Genomic DNA, 22,284 nt, shown 5'->3' with positions numbered 1-22,284 from the left:
CTCAATAAACTATCCCTTTTATTATTCATGCCCTCATCTAGCCCCCTGCCACATTGACTCTGAGCTTAGCCTGGGACTGCTTTGAATAAAATAAGGCACAAGTGATACTCTGTCCTTTTCAGGACAAGCCCCTGAGTTGGCCTGGCAGCTGCTAGTCTCTTTTCTGGTAATAATTCTTCTTGGAACCCAGCTGCCATACCATGAGGCAGCCCAAGCAGCCATGTGACGAGGTCCACGTGAAGAACTAAGGCTCCTAGCCAACAGACCCACCTGAGTTCATATGGAAGCTTCTTAATGATTCTAACTATCCACACGTCCCAGACAATTTAACCCCATCTGAGTTCCCGATCCATCCTTAGGGTGACATCAGCCATCCTAGCACCGTAGCTCATACCACATAGAGCGGAAGACCTGCCCAGGTAATTCCCTGCTGTTGGGGTGGTTTGTTATGTAGTGATACTTGACTGAAATACCTGACTAAAAGAAAACATAACTCAGTGCTTATTATCTATTGGGCAAGAAAGATTCCATCTTTTTTTCAGCTTGATTACTGAAAATGATTCTTTCATAGTTACTTGGAAGAACAAGTGAGGATTTTAAAATATCTTCCCAAATATATTTACATCTTTAGATATATTCAGTTCTTTTGAATTTATATCTTACAATTTAAGTATTTTCCCCCTAGGAATGCAAAAACATAATTTTATGTGCATCTTTTGGGGTCATGGTATTGTGGGAAAAAGCAGGAACTTGAAGCTAGAAGACGAGATTTTAAGTTTCAGCTGTTATTAGCCATGTGTACATGGCAAGTTTTATCATATCTCTGAGTTCTCAATTTTTGTAGCCTAAAAAAATGAAGAATTTGGGCCATTGAGCTCTAAAGTACCTTTTGACTCTGACATTTCAAGATTATTATATATTTTGTTACTTATTTTTCAGCAGAGTTAGTAGCAATTACCCATAATGCAGAATTGAATTTCACTGGATAGAACACTCATGGTATCTGCAATAAAGTTTATGTCGAGCCCTCTTCCCCTTTAAGAAAGAAAGTGTTAGCATTACCTGAGCGTACATGTCTGGCTCTCTCTGGCCTATAGTGACCTTTATCATCCTCCATTCTTGCCAAATCTTGGTAGATAAAAGGTCATACCAGTTTTAAATTTCTAACTTTTATGGATCCTAGTTGAGATGCTACTTGGGATTACAAGAAGGTCAAAATGCAGTAAGTCTGCATTGGGGAACTCTTCAAATACTTTAGGTTTAATTATATATCTAATCAAATCACTTCTTCGGAGTACGTCTTGCTGAGCAATGCATATCTTACTGTAGTGCTGAAATCCCTTAGAGCAAGTTTGCTTGCATAGTTATGTTGGGATGTATTGTATAAAATCTTTATGCTTATGTATATTCATTTTGTACCAATAAGGACTTGAAAATGTCTTTTTTATTTTTCATTCGGGAATTGCTTCTACTAAAACAATCTCTATTTTGTCAAGCATGACATTTCTACTGGTAAGGGTAATTAGTACCAATGCCAACTGCACTGTTTTCTCTGTTGGAGAAATGAATTTTTAGTAGAAGGGGACCAACCACAGTGCTAAAAGCAGCAAAATGATAAAACTTAGTTGTCTATTTACCTCTATTTAGCCACCGTCCTTGCTTTGAATTGTCCTGCCCTCATATCCCGAAGCACGAGTTTCCTGCTGTTTTCCACTTTAGACTGCTCAAGGGACCGGAGGGAGTTGGTACTAAATCCTTTGGCCATGAGTGTGAGTCATTATTAAAATTTTATTTAGAAGCCAAATTACAAATATGACACTTCAGCATCTGTTTTTAAAATTCTTAGAATCGAAGTTTAAAGTGTTCTTTCTGCCTTTACAAGTAAACCAAACTTCACATTAGTAGAGTGGATTACAACTACAGCAGTAGCTGGAAAAACACCCATGTCACAGAGTGGCAAAGGAAAAAGAGCAGGAAGAAACACACGGGATAGCTTCTGTGGTATTGCCGATGTCCCAGTTCTCGAATGGGTGCTGGATGGTGTTTTAATATTATGCTTTATAACTTACATGTTTTTATGGATTAAATATTACATGATAAAGATATTTTAAAATATCTCTGTAATGATTATGATTTTGAGTACCCTTTGGATTGAACAGAGTGTTCAGTTATCTGGAAGTAGAGTATTCTACAAAAAGTTATTTAGGTAAAAGACTATATTGTGTAAAAAAAAGCTTGTTTAGGTGCAAACAGAAGTCTGATTTCAGGAAATTCTTCCAGCCTGATGAAAAATGGCTAAAAGAAAGTGATAAGTTAATTATGGATTTAAGAATTCTGAAATTATCTGTAACTTTGAATTGTCATTATTGAAACAGTTGTTTGGCCACAATATAAAACCAATGTAAACTATTTCTTAATTCATTGTAGACCATTTTTAGTGTCTTAGCTAGGATTGCTATACCATTGACATTGACAAGGTAGCTTAAACAACAGAAATTTATTTCTCACAGTTCTAGAGGCTGGGAAGTCCAAATCATGGTCAGATGGTCAGTTTCTGGTGAGCAGGTTTTTTCTTTTTTTCTTTTGAGACAGAGTCTTGCACTGTCACCCAGGCTGGAGTGCAGTGGTGCGATCTCGGCTCACTGCAACCTCTGCCTCCTGGGTTCTAGCAGTTCTCCTGCCTCAACTTCCTGAGTAGCTGAGATTATAGGTGCCTGCCCCCACACCTGGCTAATTTTTTGTATTTTTAGTAGAGACAGGGTTTCACTATGTTGGTCAGGCTGGTCTTGAAGTCCTGACCTCGTGATCCACCCGCCTTGGCCTCCCAAAGTACTAGGATTATAGCTGTGAACCACTGTGCCCGGCCCAGCAAATTTTTTCATGTCTGTACTTAGAAGGGCACTAATCTCATCATGAGGTTCCCACCCTTATGACCTCATCTAAATCATATTACCTCACAAAGACCCTGTCTCCAAATGCTATCATATTGGGGGTTGGGGCTTCAACATAAATTTTAGGGGAATACTAAGCATTCAGTCAATACCTGGTTATTTTTTCTTTATCACTGCCTTTTTTTTCCTTTTATTAAAGAGATTATCACTCGAGCTTGCTTCTCTGTCTCACACATATGCATATTAATCCATTCACTCATCTCATTCAGTTAAATTAGGATTATATTATGAAAACAAATTTCTAGAAGTATCAAAAATCTTCATATTATTCTGCCTTTTAGAAGAATGTTTTCAGTGACTAACTTAGTTTTTCTCTATTCTCTACTAAGAATGCCATCAATAGTAAAGCTTTAAAAAAGCACTGTAAATACTATGCATAATCACTTGAAATGCACATTTGGATAACTAAACTAGTAAATTTGGAAATAGATCAATTCTAAATAAAAATGCTTTAATTTGTTAGTAGTAACATGATAATACCCTACTCTTGAATATTACAAAAATGCCCCATAAAATTATCTCCTACTTTCAGAGAGTGTTCAATACCCATTACAATTGGGAGAGAAGGCTGTGGGCAGGGAACTGAACTAGAGGTCTCTGCTCCTGGCTGTTTTTGGCTGCCGCATTCATTATACAAATGCAGAAACAACAAGGACTTTATCACTTAAGAAACTTTGAGGTGACGGCATATCTGCAGAATCCTAGAGCTCTTAGCCACATTAAAATCAGCTGAAGGAATTTGTCACTTTTCCAGTTTGCAGTTAAAATGACTAATGATCTAAGGTGGACTGATTCCCTCCTGTGTAATTTATTAAATGCCGATCAGTGCAAGTGGTTTCTTCTTTCAAGAAAAGCTCTATCTGTTGTCCATTACTTAGACTCTTTGATGCTTAGATATGAAAACATAAGACTGCAAATATTAGTTACAAAAAGGAATTTATGTGCAGTTTGGGTAGTGTGAAAACTTTTCTCCTTTCATGAAGTATAAAACAACACATTACTATCAGACCGAGAAACCTTGAATTTTTTTCTTTTCATAAAATCTACCAGCTATTTCTCATTAGATGATGAAAACCTAATGTTACACTTGGAGAGTACTAAGCATTTTTGTTCACACAAATCTTGTGGGAGCATGCTAGAAACTCATTTTCACCACACATTTTAATTCTGCTGATTCTGAGGCTGGAAAAGAGAAACACAAATTGCTGGCCGCTGAAAAATCCCCTTGAAGATTCCACAATGATAATGTTATGTTAAAATTGAATAAAGCTGGCATTCAGAGCTTTATTCTCACAAAGATTACCCTGTGGATTTCCTGTTCAATTTTATCTGCTCTTCTCCCTTCCCTTCTCTTTCTCTTCCTAATACATTTAAAGTAAAGATAGTCTTTATATTCTCACTTTAAAAATAAATTTTTGGCCAAGCTTGGTGGCTCACGCCTGTAATCCCAGCACTTTGGGAGGCCGAGGTGGGTGGATCATTTGAGTTCACGAGTTCGAGACCAGCCTGGCCAACATGGTGAAACTCCGTCCCTACTAAAAATGTAAAAATTGGGCGTGGTGGCAGGCACCTGTAATCCTAGCTACACAGGAGGCTGAGGCAGGAGAATCATTTGAACCTGGGAATAAATATAAGTAAATGACTAACTAACTAAATAATAAATTTTTACTATTTATGGCAACTTGAATTACAGAAACCTTGTTTTATATTTCATAAATTCTGTAGCTTTTAAAATGCCTTCCTAAACATGAGTACATCTGTTACTTTGGAAGAATATCCTTTCTGAGGCTATGAAGTATCAATTGTTATTTTATCTCTGCTCATGTAATCTATCTAGGATTCATAGAATCTTATTTGGATGAGGACTTAATGTCAGCTAGTTCAACCTCCCAATGCAGTGTTAGAACCTTCGCTATGATAGCTCTGACAGGTTCTGCTTAAGAGAGAGAGAGCTCACTTGTTTAGATCAGACCATTTTTGGATTTAGTGCTCAATTTAGGGTGTCACATTTTAAGAAGGGATATTGACCAACCAGAGCGTGACCAAGAAGGTAGTCAGAAAATTAATAAGCAGTTGAAGTAACTGGGGCAGGGGAGTTAGTTCAAGAAGAGACCAAGTGACTCTCTGTTAGCGATATCTAGAAAAATCCTGCACTGGGAAGGAGGCAGAATCAATTATTCTCTCCAATTTTAATATTGTTATTCTTCCTTGTCCTGCTATATTTAACTATTTTTAGGCAGCTTCTGTTATGACGGAGTTCCACATTTCTGGGGCGCTCATCCAATGGAACAGTCACACTGTCATTATTGATAGGGTTTAATGTGTACTGACCTATGGATCAGAATGCTCAAGTTGTCAGAACCAAGGAGATCCCTGTCTGCCAAGAGTAACTCTTGCCCCTCAGCTATATTAGTCCATTTCTGAACATCCTATCTAGAACTTGAGCCCCCACACAAAGGATAATTAGAAAGGCAGAGTGAGAGTTTCTAAGTCAGACTGCCTGGAATTGACTCCTGACTCTGCTTTTAATTTGCCATGTTAATCCCCCCTGTTCCTTAGTTCCCTCATTTGTTGTATGGAAGTAATAGTAGTTTCTAGCTAAGGTAGTTGCTGTATAAACAAGCTAATACATATAATGCACTTAGAAAAGTGTTTAGTATAGAGAAAATGCCCAAATGTTACCTGTTATTTTTAATAAAATATTTGTATTTAAAATTTTTTGTATCTTTTATGTCATTTTATTTAGTCATTGCTTATGTTTTCTGTTTTCTACATCTTGCACTGGACACTGGCTTAGACTCACTATAGATTGAAGATCTTTTATGAATGTCAAAATAGTTTAACTATTTGATATAGAGAGAGCCACCCTCCAACTAATGAATTATTGTTGTTCATTTTATAGCATCTCAAATATAAAAGTTTGGTTGCATCCTACATGTCTTTTTTTTCTATCTTGTTCCTCCTGTCCCTTCCTCCGATTCTTTTTTTTCCCCCTACTTCTGTTTTACATTCAGGAGTGGGTACATTTACAGGTTTGTTACTTGGGTAAACTGTGTGTTGGTGAGGCTTGGTTTACGAATGATCGCATCACCAAGGTAGTGAGCATAATACCCAATGGGTAGCCATCCGGCCAACTCCCCGCTCAAGCAGTCCCCAGTGCCTGTTTTCCCATCTTTGTGTCCATGTGTATTCACTGTTTAGCTCCCTCTTATAAGTGAGAACCTGTGGTGTTTGGTTTGCTGTTCCTGCATTAGTTCACTTAGGATAATGGCCTCCAGCTGCATCCATGTTGCTGTAAAGGTTCTATATCATTTTAACTGGAAGACAACTTTGTGAGGAAGTCAGCACTGTTGTCACCCATCTCCCCCATTACAAAGACTGTGAATTAAAGACATATTAATATGTTAAACAGCCTTAGGTTTTAGGAGTAGTATCACGCCATGGTCCACTGTGATGACACTATATCTGTGGTCAGATGTGTTTAGCTCTAAGAACCATGCTTGAAAGAACCACTGACCAAGAGGTCCAGGACCGGAGAGAAAGACTCATGATGGGAGAGAAAACATACAACTATTAGAGAATCTAGTCATGTCATCTGCAGAAGAGACAAATCAGAGGCATCATACTTTTTGATAAAGAAGTAAATAAAATAGCTTTTTTTCTTTCATCTCACCTTGTTAATATTTATTTTCCACAAGGTTTCTCTTTTAAATTATCATTCTAGTATTCCAAAAGTTAAGTAACCTCAATAAGACTGCCTGATCTTCATTATGGTACTACTTAAAAATCCCTTTAAAAGACAGTCATCAGCAATGAAATAGACTTATTTCCATGGACTCATGCCTATATCGATTCTCTAGCTGTTAATTTGTTTAGGGTTCTCATCTAAATATCACTGTCTCAAAGAGCTACTAAGCTCTTTGCTTCTTAGTTTCTTAGCAGATTAATCATGTCTCTTTTGCCTGATAGAAATTTAATAAAGCTAATTATGTGTTTATTGTGTTTTCCTAAGAATTTCATTTTAATGGCTAACGTAATCTTTTATTTTTAGAAAGGAAACTGATTGATCTTAACCAAATGATGGATTCAAATGAAATATGTTTTGATAAGACAGAGCAAAAGTAGAACATTACTAAATAATTATGGTACAGCCACACAGTGGAAATACTGTACAGCTATGGCAAAGAATAAGACAGATATCTACTAATATTAATAGAGAAAGAAGCTAATCATAGAAGAACATAATAACAGTCCTATTTGTGTGGGGAAAAAAAAACAGCAACAAAAAGAACTCAGAGGAGAAACAAATACATGTTCATATACATGGAAAAAATATCTGAAATGACCATTGTGCCACTGTAAATAGTGATTACATTTGGGAAGGGGGCTTGTTTGGCTGGAGGGAAAAATAGAAACGTTTATATTGTAGTATTTTCTCTACTTTTTGAATTTTTAGAGGGAATGTATTAATTTTATAATTTAAAAAGGAGCTATTGAGGGGAGAATGGTGAATAAATGTAAAGTAACTGATATTGAGACTGGTTAAACTGAGAAAATACGTATACAATACTTTATTTTTGAAGCCAGACCTGGACACAGGAAGATGCAGGAAGTTAAAAAAAAATTATAAAGATGATATGTGGAACACATGAGTTCAGAGAGGTAGTACTTACAAAACTGCTTACAAAACTGATGGTACATTGAGCAATCTTACTACTAAAAGTAGAGTACAATATGTCACCTGATAGCGTATGCACATGCACACACAATTTTCTCATTCAGGACAGATCCAGAAACGAAGAAACTGATTTACATTGCCTGGCTAAGGTAGGGTGACCAACCGTCTTTGTCTGCTGTGATCAGTGGGTTTCCTAGGATCAGGAATGTACTGGGCAAACCAGGACAAGTTGGTCATGGTAATCTAGAAAGCCCCAAAGGAGTTAGTCTAGGTCAAACTGGCTCTTCATCTTAAAGAAAAACAAAATATACTATACGTCACAGTTTAGAGAGCTCTCTGAGGACTTACAGCTTCACAGTTGTGATTTTATTCTTTCTTAGGAAATGCGTCGAACATCACACGTGCTTGTATTGAAGTGTCAGTGTAAATCTGTCACACAAATTTAAATTCACCATGTTGGATTATCCTTGTCCTCTCTTGACCTTTAGCAATATAAATCAAAAGCTGACAATAACTCTCATTCATTATTTTTTTTTAAATACCCTACTATATGTAAGGTACTTTGCTAAGCCTTTAAAATTCTCTTTTCTCAGTGAACTCACAGTGAATTAGGAAACAGATACATAAGTAAATAACTATTGTTTTGGCACATGTGTAAGAGTGAAAGATTGTGGCAAGTGGTTTTCAGGACCAGTCTTTTTTCTTTCAAAAAGTATTGTCAAGGCCCAGCGTGGTGGCTCTTGCCTATAATCCCAGCACTTTGGGAGGCCAAGGCAGGTGGATCACTTGAGGTCAGGTGTTCATGACTAGCCTGACCAACATGGTGAAACTCTGCCTCTACTAAAAATACAAAAATTAGCATGGTGTGGTGGTGGGTGCCTGTAGTCCCAGCTACTTGGGAGGCTGAGGCAGGAGAATTGCTTGAACCTAGGAGGCGGAGGCTGCAGTGAGCCGAGATCACCCTATTGCCCTCCAGCCTGGGCAACAGAGCAAGACTCCATCTCAAAAAAAAAAAAAAAGTACCGTCCAAAGACAGAACGAGAAGAAAAGAGGTAATTATTTGGAATACTGGTATTTTGGAATCTCATTTAAAAATCTTGTTTAACAATAATAATAGTCCTAAGAAATTAAAAATTAATATTTCTATTTTATGCTCTTAGATGAAAGGTGAGCTGGATGCTAGGCTATTCTGTCTAGATGGTAGTTTTAACTTGAAGAGCTTCCCCAGCATGATCAGAGCAAGGAAACCTTTTCTCCTATACCCAGCAGCCATTCATGAGATAACAACATATATTTTATATTAAAATGTAAATGCTAAAATTACATTTGGAGTAAATATGTAATAATACATCTAGACATACTGATAGTTGTCATGATTTTATTGCTCAGTAGGGAAAACAAAAGATGTAGTAATTAAATTTTTGTATTCTCGGCACATAACAGTATATAGGTCTTCCAAAGCAGATAGCTACATTATGAATCCATAAGAACTTTTAATTCTAATATTAATCCTTAGGAAGATTTTACTTTCCATCACTGTTTGGATTTATTAAGAAGTTATGTGTGAAATTAAATATTCATATTTTGTTACTAACTTAATTTTTCAGAAGTTACTTTAATTCTCAGTGGTTGTAGCTAACTGATAATTGTGGCATTTGAGTTGCATGAAGTGGAGTGGAGTGGAGTGAAGAAAGGGGAGAGGAAAAGGTGAAGTCAGAAAGTTGCGGGGTGGAATGAAGTCAGGGAGATTGTTTATGGCCTTCTGGAACATTATAAAGACTTCAGTTTCTTCTTAGAGTAAGAAGACGACCCATTGGAAGATATTGAGCACAAGATTTGTATATCTAACTTAGGTTTTAACAGGATTTCTCTGCTGTCATGTTGTGTTACTCTAAGGGGATTATACTGGAAGCAAGGAGACCTAGTAGAAGGCTGTTGCCACTAGCCAGCTGAGCGGGATACTGTCATCAAGTTGGTGACAGTAGATGTGGTGAGAAGTGATTGGATTCTGGATATGTTTTGGAGGCATAGCCAAGAGAAATAGTCTGATGGGGTGAGCATAGTATGTGGGAAAAGAGAGGAATCAAGAAAGACTCCCATTCTGTAGGTTGCCTGTTCACTCTGATCGTAGTTTCTTTTGCTGTGCAGAAGCTCTTTAGTTTAATGAGATCCCATTTGTCAATTTTGGCTTTTGCTGCCGTTGCTTTTAGTGTTTTAGACATGAAGTCTTTGCCCATGCCTATGTCCTGAATGGTACTACCTAGGTTTTCCTCTAGGGTTTTTATGGTATTAGGTCTAACATTTAAGTCTCTAATCCATCTTGAATTAATTTTCGTATAAGGAGTAAGGAAAGGATCCGGTTTCAGCTTTCTACTTATGGCTAGCCAATTTTCCCAGCACCATTTATTAAATAGGGAATCCTTTCCCCATTTCTTGTTTCTCTCAGGTTTGTCAAAGATCAGATGGCTGTAGATGTGTGGTATTATTTCTGAGGACTCTGTTCTATTCCATTGGTCTATATCTCTGTTTTGGTACCAGTACCATGCTGTTTTGGTTACTGTAGCCTTGTAGTATAGTTTGAAGTCAGGTAGCGTGATGCCTCCAGCTTTGTTCTTTTGACTTAGGATTGTCTTGGAGATGCGGGCTCTTTTTTGGTTCCATATGAACTTTAAAGCAGTTTTTTCCAATTCTGTGAAAAAACTCATTGGTAGCTTGATGGGGATGGCATTGAATCTATAAATAACCTTGGGCAGTATGGCCATTTTCACAGTATTGATTCTTCCTATCCATGAGCATGGTATGTTCTTCCATTTGTTTGTGTCCTCTTTTATTTCACTGAGCAGTGGTTTGTAGTTCTCCTTGAAGAGGTCCTTTACATCCCTTGTAAGCTGGATTCCTAGGTATTTTATTCTCTTTGAAGCAATTGTGAATGGAAGTTCATTCATGATTTGGCTCTCTGTTTGTCTGTTACTGGTGTATATGAATGCTTGTGATTTTTGCACATTAATTTTGTATCCTGAGACTTTGCTGAAGTTGCTTATCAGCTTAAGGAGATTTTGGGCTGAGACAATGGGATTTTCTAAATATACAATCATGTCATCTGCAAACAGGGACAATTTGACTTCTTCTTTTCCTAACTGAATACCCTTGATTTCTTTCTCTTGCCTGATTGCCCTAGCCAGAACTTCCAACACTATGTTGAATAGGAGTGGTGAGAGAGGGCATCCCTGTCTTGTGCCAGTTTTCAAAGGGAATTTTTCCAGTTTGTGCCCATTCAGTATGATATTGGCTGTGGGTTTGCCAACAGACACATGAAAAAATGCTCATCATCACTGGCCATCAGAGAAATGCAAATCAAAACCACAATGAGGTACCATCTCACACCAGTTAGAATGGCGATCATTAAAAAGTCAGGAAACAACAGGTGCTGGAGAGGATGTGGAGAAATAGGAACACTTTTACACTGTTGGTGGGATTGTAAACTAGTTCAACCATTATGGAAAACAGTATGGCGATTCCTCAAGGATCTAGAACTAGATGTACCATATGACCCAGCCATCCCATTACTGGGTATATACCCAAACGATTATAAATCATGCTGCTATAAAGACACATGCACACGTATGTTTATTGCGGCACTATTCACAGTAGCAAAGACTTGGAATCAACCCAAATGTCCATCAATGACAGACTGGATTAAGAAAATGTGGCACATATACACCATGGAATACTACGCAGCCATAAAAAAGGATGAGTTTGTGTCCTTTGTAGGGACATGGATGCAGCTGGAAACCATCATTCTTAGCAAACTATCACAAGAACAGAAAACCAAACACCGCATGTTCTCACTTACAGGTGGGAACTGAACAATGACATCACTTGGACTCGGGAAGGGGAACATCACACACCGGGGCCTATCATGAGGAGGGGGGCGGGGGGGTGAGGGATTGCATTGGGAGTTATACCTGATGTAAATGACGAGTTGATGGGTGCTGACGAGTTGATGGGTGCAGCACAGCAACATGGCACAAGTATACATATGTAACAAACCTGCACGTTATGCACATGTACCCTAGAACTTAAAGTATAATAATAATAATAATAATAATAATAATAATAAAAAAGAAAGACTCCCAAAGTTTTTGGCCTGAGTAACTAAAAGGATGGAGTTGTCATTAACAGGAGATTCTGCAGCGTACGTTTCAAGGGAAGCAGTAGGGGGAGCTCCATTTTAGACACGAGAAAAGCAGGAGAAGTCTTACATATATCATGTAGTGATGTCACATAGGCAGCTGGATTATAGCTCATGACTATATGTCATTTACTCCATATAGTAACCAGTAACCTCCAGAGTATGGAAGTTAGCAAAGAGAACTAGGCTGGAGGTATAATTGGGGAATTGTCTGTTCATGGGTGCTATTTAAAGCTACAAGACTGCATGAGCTCACCAAAGGAATGAGTTAGACAATGTAGAAAAGAGGTATAAGGACAGACTCCTGGAGTACTCCAATGTCAAGAGAATGAAAGCAACTCCAATGTCAAGAGAATGAAAAGGTAACCATCTAGGGAGGAGGAAAACGAGGAGTGTGGTACACTAGATGCCAAGGAGGAAAACATTTTAAGAGGAAGAAGTGATCAGTGATACTAAATAATGCTGATAAGGTCAGATAAGATAACGACTGATAAATGACCACTAAGAAATAACATAAGAAAGTTCTAGCCAGAGCAATCAGGCAAGAAAAATAAATAAAAGGCATCTGGATAGGAAAAAAAAACAAGTCAAACTACCTCTCTTCACTGACACTATGATTTTATTCTAAGTATAAGAAACCCTAAAGACTCCACCAAGAGGCTGCTAGAACTGATAAATGATTTTAGCAGGGTTTCAGTATACAAAATCCATGTACAAAAATCAGTAACTTTTCTATACACCAGTAGCATCCAGGCTGAGAGTCAAATCAGGAGCTCAATCCCATTTACAGTAACCACAAATAAAATGAAATAGCTGGGGATATAGCTGTCCCAGAGAGATGAAAGATCTCTACAAGGAAAACTATAAAATATTGCAGAAAGAAATCAGAGATGATACAAACAAATGGAAAAATATTCCATGCTCATGGATTAGAAGAATCAATATCATTAAAGTGGCCATACTGCCCAAAACAGTTTACAGGTTCAGTGCTATTCCTATCCAACAAGCAACATCATTCTTCAAAGAATTAGAAAAAACTATTTTCTAAAAATCATGTGGAACCAAAGAAGAACCCGAAGAGTCAAAGCAATCCTAAGCAAAACACATAGCCAGAGGCATCACACTACCCAAGTTCAAACTATACTGTCAGGCTACAATAAAGAAAACAGCATGGCACTGGTACAAAAAACAGACATAGCCCAATGGAATCGAATAGAAAGCTCAGAAATAAAGCCACACACCCACAATCATCTGATCTTCGACAAGTCCAACAAAAACAATTAATGGGGAAAAGACTCCCTATGCAATAAATGGTGCTGGGATAGCTGGCTAGCCATATGCAGAAGAATGAAATGAGACCCTTACCTTTCACCATATACAAAAGTTAACTTAATATGGATTAAGAATTTAATTATAAAACCTAAAACTATAAAAATTCTAGAGAAAAACCTAGGAAATACCATCCTCAGCATCAACCTGAGCAAAGAATTTTTGGCTAAGTCTCCAAAAGCAGTTGTAATAAGAATAAAAATTGACAAGTGGGATCTAATTAGAGAGCTTCTGCACAGCAAAAGAGGGAGAACTACCAGCAGAGTAAATAGACAATCTACAGAATGGGAGAAAATATTCATAAACTATGCATCTGACAAAGGTCTAATATCCAGAATCTATAAGGAACTTAATTCAAAGCAAAAACCAACCCCATCAAAAAGCAGGCAAAGGACATTAACAGACATTTTTCAAAATAAGACATACAAGCAGCCAACAAACATATGAAAAAATGCTTATCATCACTAATCATCAGAAATGCAAATCAAAACCACAATGAGATACTGTCTCACACCACTCAGAATGGCTGTTATTAAAAAGTCAGAAAACAGTAGATACTGGCAAAGTTGCAGAGAAAAAGCAATGCTTATACACTGTGGAATACAGTTTGGAAATTTCTCCACTTAAAACAGAGCTACCATTAGGCCCAACTATCCTATTACTAGATACATACACAAAGGAAAATAGACAAAGATACATGCAGTTGTATGTTCATTGCCATGCCATTCACAATAGCAAAGACATGGAATCAAGCTAGGTGCCCATCAGTAGTGGTGGACTGGATAAAGAAAATGTGGTATATATACACCATGGAATACCACACAGCCCTAAAAAAGAATGAAATCATGCCCTTTGCAGCAATATGAATGGAGCCAGAGGCCATTAACCTAAACGAATTAATGTCGGAACAGAAAACTACATAGCACATGTTCTCACTTATAAGTGGGATCTAAACACTGAGCACATGTGGACATAAACATGGGAACAGTAGACATTGTGGACTACTAGAGGGGGGCTACGCAGGTTCAAGAACAAACTACCTATTGGGTACCATGCTCACTACCTGACTGCAGTATACCCATGTAACAAACCTGCACATGGCCCCCTGTATCTGAAAGTTAAATTTTAAAATGAAAAAAAAAAAAAAAAAAAAAAATTTAAGTATATAAGCTACTTAATAAGATGATGATAAATAATAACATTTGTTGAGTTTTTCCAGTGTGATAAATACTGTATTGTGTGCTTTGTACAGTTATCTTTAATCTATAAAACATTCATGTGTGATAGGGATTACAATTCACAGATACCGGAAGCCAAGACCCAGAGACATTAATAAATTAAACGCAAATACCTAGTAAAATGTCCAAAGTCAGAATGCAAAACCAAGATTTAAAAGCCTTTATTCATTTTCTCATATCATGCTTCCTGGACTTGTGTTGAAGCCACAGCTTTGCAAAAGGCTTATCAGTTGTCACTATTTTAGCTATGCCTTACATGCATGGTTGTATAGGAAAAGTTAAAACTACCTGAAATGCTTTATACTGCACCACAAATCTATATGATAAAAGGCAAAGATAGACAAATTCAAGTTTGTTTTTTCTTATAGCCTGAATCCAAGAAGAGATCTTTGATTTATGGGACTTCCTTAAATAAGACCTTTTTTTCTGTTAACATTTTATGATATGAAAATATCAGTGATAACATTTATCTTACAGCAGAATAATATTTAGTTTTTGTATTTGTCTTTTAAAATGTTCCTAACAGGAACATCTGTTTTTAAAATAAATCAGAGGTGTACAAACTGGCAGTGATTGCTATGCTGTGTATGTGGATGTCCTAAATGTTTGATACTTGTGTTTACTAGTTTACAACCATCATCAAATTATCTAGTAACATGTGAGAGTATTTTAGAACTGGGGCTGCCTTATTTATCTAAAACAAATGATACTCTGTTAATTATCCTAGCAATTAGAAAATTACTTTTACCATTGCTTTGCCATTTGGCAGTTGAGATATAAATTTGGCATTGTGGTAACCATTCACTAGGTTTGGTCCTAGGGTATGTGGTTTTTTTGCTTTGGATCAGGAGACAGCATTTGGTAAATAGCAGTTGTAAATTTCTTTTTTCCCAAAGTTTGAAAAACCTCAGGGCTTTTAGTGGCATGAGTTTGCGCAAATCATCCTTTTTTTTTTTTTCCTCAATTTGTCTGTGCTTTTTCTCTTTGCAGTCTGCCATTTTCTCAAATTTATTGCATGCATTTTATTTATTTTTATGTGCCTTCTAGTGATGCTATATACGTTGCAGGATTAGCATTCACATTGGAATGATGACTTGGAAAGTCTCACCCAGCTTGTTCTGCACTCACTCTTCCTGTGAATTCACCACTCTCATAGCTCAGCTACTCCTACTTAGATGCTGCCGCCACTTTGCTGACGGTGTCATTCTTCCTCTCTTGGATTAGTCCTGTGCCCTTCTGTTCAGGCCTTCCTGCCGTAGAGTTTGCTTCCTCTCTTCAATTTTATTCTTCACGTAGTAACTAAAGTGATCTTTCCAAGACTCTAATCTTAAGTAATTTTCTGCTTCAAGTCTTTCAGTGATTTCTCATTATTCTTAGGCTCTCCCCAGTCTCATACACTACACTTAGCCACTGAATTTTTCTTAAGTTTCTCAAATATACCTTGTCCACTGAATATTAACATGGATTCTTCACACAACCTGGAATAAAGTTTCTTATTCTTTTGCCTCAGTGATTTTGTTTATCCAAAGTCTCAGTCGGAAAGCATTTCTTCTGAGAATCTTCCCTGACCCTGTTTCCCTCTGCTTGCCTCTAGCGTGGTTTAGACCAGCATCCTCCAGCCTTCCCGGGTGTCCTGAACTCCCCTTCCACAGGATTTGTCCACATCCACAGCATTTATATTGTATTGCCTGCTTTCTCTAGTGACTTGACTCCTCAAAATGTAGACTTCTGTTTCCTCATCCTTTGCCCTTCTGAATAAAGAATTCATTTATATGCATTTCCTTAAGAGAACCACACGTGGTGTGATTTTGAGGAAGAAGAAGATCCATAAGTGCAAAATACTGATTTCGCTTTCCTTGTTTTCAGTGCTATCCCTAGCACTTAACATGGTGTCAGATACGTGATAGAAATTCACATATTTTAGGTGAATGCTAGTGATGACCAGATTTTTGTTTTAGCCTTAACCTCCTCTGAATTCTAGTGCCATATGTGTAAGTCTCTCTCTGACATTACCACTGGGGTATCATCTAGGCACTTTAAATTCAGTAAACCCAGACCTCACATTATTTCCCTCTGGGCTCTCCTCCTTTCCCCTCCACTCCTTTCTTTTTCTTTTGTTCTTCTGTCATTGGCATTTCCAAATGGGAAACTACTCTCTCTCTCACTAGCTAGATCATTCATTTGTCAGAGGCTATCAATTCTGCTTCCTAATAGTTTTTGAAAACTCACCCTTCAACTCCATTTTTTCACAGCTACTTTATTTCAGACTTCCTGTCACTTTCTACCTTAATTACAGAACCTGCTAATTTATTTGAGTTATACAAATTTCAGTAATTTAAAAATTAAATATATTACTGTTTTCAAAGCATTGTAAATCTTACAATTAAATGATTTTTTAAATCTGAAAACTAGTTAAATTTTTCCTATGTTTTGTCCTTTTAAATAAACTGTAGGTTTTCATATGTATTCATTCATTTGGGAACTTTTGTTCATTTTTAGGAATAAGAAATAAAAGTTATTGAATCAACTTTATACCAAGAAAGTTATGTAAAAGATAATATGAAAATGGAGCATCTTTTTGTTCATAAGCAAGAAAGATGTGACCCTTTTTATGTAATATTAAATATTAGCTATGTGCTATACCAGCTTGCTGACTTACTGACCAGTCCTCCAAAGCAGTCCTTGTCTGTGGAGGAAGTTTTCAAAGTCCAATTCAGTCATGAAAGTGGTCCAAGATAGAGTAAGAGGGACTAGATTTACCTTGCTTCCTGAAACTCTGAGAATAGACAAAATGTATGAAACTGGTTGTCAGACATTGAGCATCAGGCAGTACATGGTACTTATCCCTGAGAGAAGGTAACAACTCCAGCTTACTGCCTCCAAAAAATTTCCAGGCCTTAACACAAGGAAGGGAAAACCAGGAGGAACCTGATGGTCTCCCTGAGTTGAGGAGATGAAATTGGGAGTTCGGGGATACTAAGGTGGAAGGAGTTAGCAAGTCAGTGGGCCAGGAAAGGGAGATCCACACAGGGTCCCCTTACAGTGTTCAGATAAGTAATGATTAATACATGGGTGAGGAAACTGCTTGAGGCTAGTAAAAGAACCACATAGAAAGATTAGAGGTGACAAGCCTAGGAACACACACAGAGTCTGTAATAGTTTCTGTTGCCACCAGCCAGAGTAAAAAGCCCTCATAATTCACTGGATGTCATCAAAGGACAATGCGTCAGTAGTGGGGGAAAATCTGTCCTACACTAAAGGCTGCTCTGGCCTTGCCTACTAAAGCCTAGAAGCAAGCCTTGAAATTAACCTAATATTTGTGTAATTGAAGTCCCTACTGGGAATAATTCCCTAGTGAGAGGGAGCAGGAAAATATTTGATGAAATCATAGCTAAAAATTTTCCAAGTTTGGTGAAAACTATATAGGTCTAAGAAGCACAGCAAGCTGTAGTTGTGGGCATGCATGCATGTGCATGCGAGCGCGCACACACACACGAAGAAAACTATACCAAGGCACATCATAATCAAATTGCTTAAAGTCAGTGAAATATTAACGTAGAGAAAATATTAGCATATCCGGGGTGGGGGGGGAACATGTACAAAGGAACAAAGATAAGGATAATAGATTTCTAGTCTTGAAACAAAGCAAGACAGAGGACAGTGGTACAACATCCTTAAAATATTAAAGGAAGGAAAAAAGTTACCTTGATTATCCAGCAGAAGTATTTTTCTAAAATGAGGGTGAAATAAGAGTCCTGAAAGTAAGTTGATTCTCCCTGATGGTATCATTTGTAGTAACATTTGACATGGATCTCAAAGCAGAAACTTAACTGGATATGTTTGATGATACAAAAATTTTAATTGCCTATTTTTATATGGCATTTTACATTTTAAAAAAGCACGGTGGCTCACCCCTGTAATCCCAGCACTTTGGGAGGTGGAGGCAGGTGGATCACTTGAGGGTCAGGAGTTCCAGACCAGCCTGGCCAACATGGTGAAACCCCATCTCAACTGAAAATACAAAAATAAGCTGGGTATGGTGGTACATGCCTGTAATCCCAAGTACTCTGGAGTCTGAGACAGGAGAATCACTTGAACCTGGGAGGCAGAGGTTGCAGTGAGCTGAGATTGAGCCACTGCACTCCATCCTGGGCAACAGAGTGAGGTTCCATCTAAAACAAGCAAGCAAACAAACAAAAATGTGTTTCTATATGGGAGAAAACTTTACAGTAGTTTTCCCTTATCCTTGGGGGATACGTTTTGAGAGCCCGGTAGATGCCTGAAGCCTTGGATAATACCAAACCCTATATATGGTTTTTTGATCTCATAACTGAGATGGCTACTAAGTGACTAATATGTAGCATCTTCATTGTGGATATGCTGGAGGAAGGGATGATTCCCATCCAAGGTGGGACAAAGTGGGCAGATTTCATCAGGCTACTTAGAATATTGTGCTCAGCTTAAAACTTACAAATTGCTTCTGGAATTCCCCACTTAATATTTTCAGGCTAAAATTAACCACAGGTAAGTGAAATTGTACTGTATTTTCACAGGTGTTTCAGGTAGCGAGAATGAGTGATTTTATCTCCATTTTACACATGAAGAAGCTGAGACACACGAGTAGCATGACTTTCACTGGGTTGCATAAGATCCAGGAATGTAATCAGGTTTCCTGACTTCCTGTTCAGGACTGTTCTCATCTGAATGGTCTCCTCATTGATAGCTGTGCATTGCTCAAAATATTTCTAAACTTAGAGACTGACAGAATATGTAAAATGTATGAAATATCTCTAAAGCTATAATAGATAGTACAATATTTAGTAATTCTTTTGTATCTTCACATTTGGAATAGGTGAAGAAAATAAATTAAAAATCTTATTAAATCCCAGGACCCCAAATAGAAGACAGGAAAAATGAAAGAGAATGCATTGAAGTATATTAAAGCCTGTATGAAAAACCCGTTATGGTATTTAAACTTTAAATTAGCAAAGGTGGAAAATTGCTGTGGTTGCAGAGAAGTTTTTAATTAAAATGAAGTTATTTCTGATTCTTTAAAAAAAGGTGAGGAGAAGTTTGATTATTTTAATTACCATATTAAATTTTAGCAGAGAACCTTCTAATAACTTGACTCAAAATACAATGTGGCAGAAATTAGCTGGGAAGAAACTGTATTCCTCTCTTGTATTTATACTGTGTATGTGGTACATAAAATAGAAGAATTAAATGCTACCTTGGTATATTTCATTGCACCCAGTATAGCAAATTAGTTTTGGCCATTACTAGCAGCCATACAGAATGAATAAGGCCCATTGTCCTTTTTGTTTCCACTGAAGTTTGTTCAAATTGTTCTTTAGGGATGTTTTTCAGTCTTTCCTATTAAATAAATTTCGAGAGCTTGATCTTTAAAGTTTTATGGTAGAATTGGGATTTAAAAGTTAGAACTTGAAAGGAGGACAGGATTTAAGTAGGATAAGGAATAGTTAATAGGAAGCATGTGTCTTCTCAGAACAGTGAGAATGTTTCATGTTGGAAAGAAACAGGAAATCATGTAGAAGAGGTAGGGTAAGGTTTGATTACTGGTGGCCTTAAAAAGCAAGTTAGGGAAATAGGTGGATGTCACTAACGTTACTATTGACTCCAGAGGACAGTGAATTATCTCTCATTAAGTTATGAAATGTGAATTGTTGACATTTCAGCGCAGTATTTTTGTGTCAGCTTTCATTGTGTTTAAATCTGAAATGGCAAAGCAAGGATTTTTTTTTTTTTTTTTTTTTTTTTACCTGAAAAGGGGATGTGTTTTTCTTTTCTAGTCAACTCCTTTACATCTAGCAGCGGGCTACAACAGAGTTCGAATAGTTCAGCTTCTTCTTCAGCATGGTGCTGATGTTCATGCAAAAGACAAAGGGTAGGTCTATCAGTTTACTTCTTTTCAATGCTTTGTTTTTGTCTGATACTCTGAACTTTTAAAACACTAGACAAAGTCATATGTCCCATTTGTTACGGCTTATATAACATTTTAAGAATGTTCACAACTCTGATTTCAGGCTTTATTTTCATGTACCTACTTAATTAAGGATATTTCTCATAATAATTTCCCAAATCAATTTAATCTTATCACAGTTCTGTTACTTGAAGTTGAAATTGTGTCTCAATTGCAGTTACTGTTTTTCAACTCTTTAATTGCATTTTAGAAAAATAAAACAAATTGAAAATTATGAAAATCCAGTAGCATAGCTATCAGATTCAACCGATAGTAAAGAATCATCCTTTATTGATAAACCGAAATCATAAGTATACAATATCAATTTTTTTTTCTGATGAAATCTTGGACATCTAAACTGAGAAAACCTAGAAGGTTGATGTGAGGGGATATAGGTGGTAACCAAGAAAGCAGTTATGTCACTTATTTTACCAATAGGTGAATTTTTGAAAACTGTATCAGTTTCCTGCAAAGTCCCCAGGGATATGTGAACATTGGGTTTGCTATCCTATGTGGTGGACTAACATTTCTCATTGCCCCACTTTAAGATCTAAAAGATAGTTGCCCTTACTGGCCAGGTAAGGTAGATTATGTTACAGTCTTGTGATTGACAGCATAAAGAAGAGATGCCCTAGAGGAGAGCTGCTTTCACTTTGCCCCTCCCCAAGTTAAGAAACATAAAAATGAACTCAGTACTTGAGACACTTATCAGAAGAATTCATCCATTTCATATCTGCTTTTTATAGATACCTGATGCTGCTCTCTTGCCTGCACCAGGTTTTGTGCCATATGTGGATGGTGTCCCAGTAGTATAGGGGCATAAATGCCTGATGCTCTTGTACGTCTCTATTTCCTTGTGCATGTCTGAAAACAGATGGGTGTACAATAGATGAGTCATCAAGAGACGTACACCACAAAAAAGGGATTTTTTGGCTTACTTAGAATAGTTTGATAGGCAAGTTATAATACTTTGGATATTTGATTATTTTGCTAGAAATTACCATAAAAGTGAATTAAAATGGTGGAATATTTCAGTTCACTACCAATTAACATTTATTTCTTGTAAATACTTAATATATAATGCATGTATTTGTCAATTAGCATATGATCTTCCTTTCGCTAAAATGTTCTTCTATTTGGTATTTTTTTCATTATCTTCAAGGATTACATACAAAAAACAAGATAAATACAAAAGGTGTAAACATAAGCTATGCTTTGAATTACTTTATTATTTTATTAAATACTTTAAAATATTTTAAAATATAATTGTATTGGGATTTATTGGATTTTATTTATTTCTTAGTACTTCATGGATAAATAAGTTGTTTGAAATTTAAGTATTTTAATTTGCCTTTTTTCATTTAGTGGACTTGTGCCTCTTCATAATGCATGTTCATATGGACATTATGAAGTCACAGAACTGCTATTAAAGGTAAGAGAAATCCAGAACATTGAGCATCATTTGCTTTTTTTTTCTTTAACTTGTCATTACTTTCTATACTTTTGGCCTCATGAAAGTTTTTTTAGTTTTTTGAGGTTTTTTGTTTGTTTGTTCTGAGACAGGGTCTTGCCCTGTCACCCAGGCTGGAGTGCAGTGGCACAGTCACAGCTCACTGCAACCTCAACCTCCCAAGTTCAAGTGATCCTCCCACCTCAACCTCCCCAGTAGCTGGGATTACAGGGGTGTGCCGCCACACACAGCTAATTTTTATGTTTTTTGTAGAGACGAGATTTCGCCATATTGCCCAGTCTTGTTTTTTCAGATTTTAAGAGAATAAAATAAGTTTTTAAAAATATTACCATTGCCTTAAAAATTTTAAAACATTGAATTTAATTTCAGCTGTTTTTGAAAGGTGATATTAAAGAAATTAAAACACTTATTTGAAAAAGTTGTAACTGAAATTTACAGAGAAATA

General features: G+C 36.9%; 1 protein-coding gene across 2 annotated transcripts in view; it reads left to right on the top strand.

The window, feature by feature from the left end:
- Positions 1 to 22,284, top strand: part of TNKS (tankyrase) — a 229,331-nt gene that overhangs the window by 126,245 nt on the left and 80,802 nt on the right. For both annotated transcript variants that reach the window (XM_025393840.1, XM_025393841.1), the window contains exons 6-7: positions 20,199 to 20,293; positions 21,734 to 21,800. In XM_025393840.1, coding sequence (XP_025249625.1) covers positions 20,199 to 20,293; positions 21,734 to 21,800 — 162 coding nt within the window. The remainder of the gene's footprint in view (positions 1 to 20,198; positions 20,294 to 21,733; positions 21,801 to 22,284) is intronic.

The sequence above is a fragment of the Theropithecus gelada genome, chromosome 8, assembly GCF_003255815.1.
Source record: "Theropithecus gelada isolate Dixy chromosome 8, Tgel_1.0, whole genome shotgun sequence".
Lineage (NCBI taxonomy): Eukaryota > Metazoa > Chordata > Mammalia > Primates > Cercopithecidae > Theropithecus > Theropithecus gelada.
Note: the sequence above shows the minus strand (reverse complement) of the source record. Positions and strands in the feature narration are given on the sequence as shown.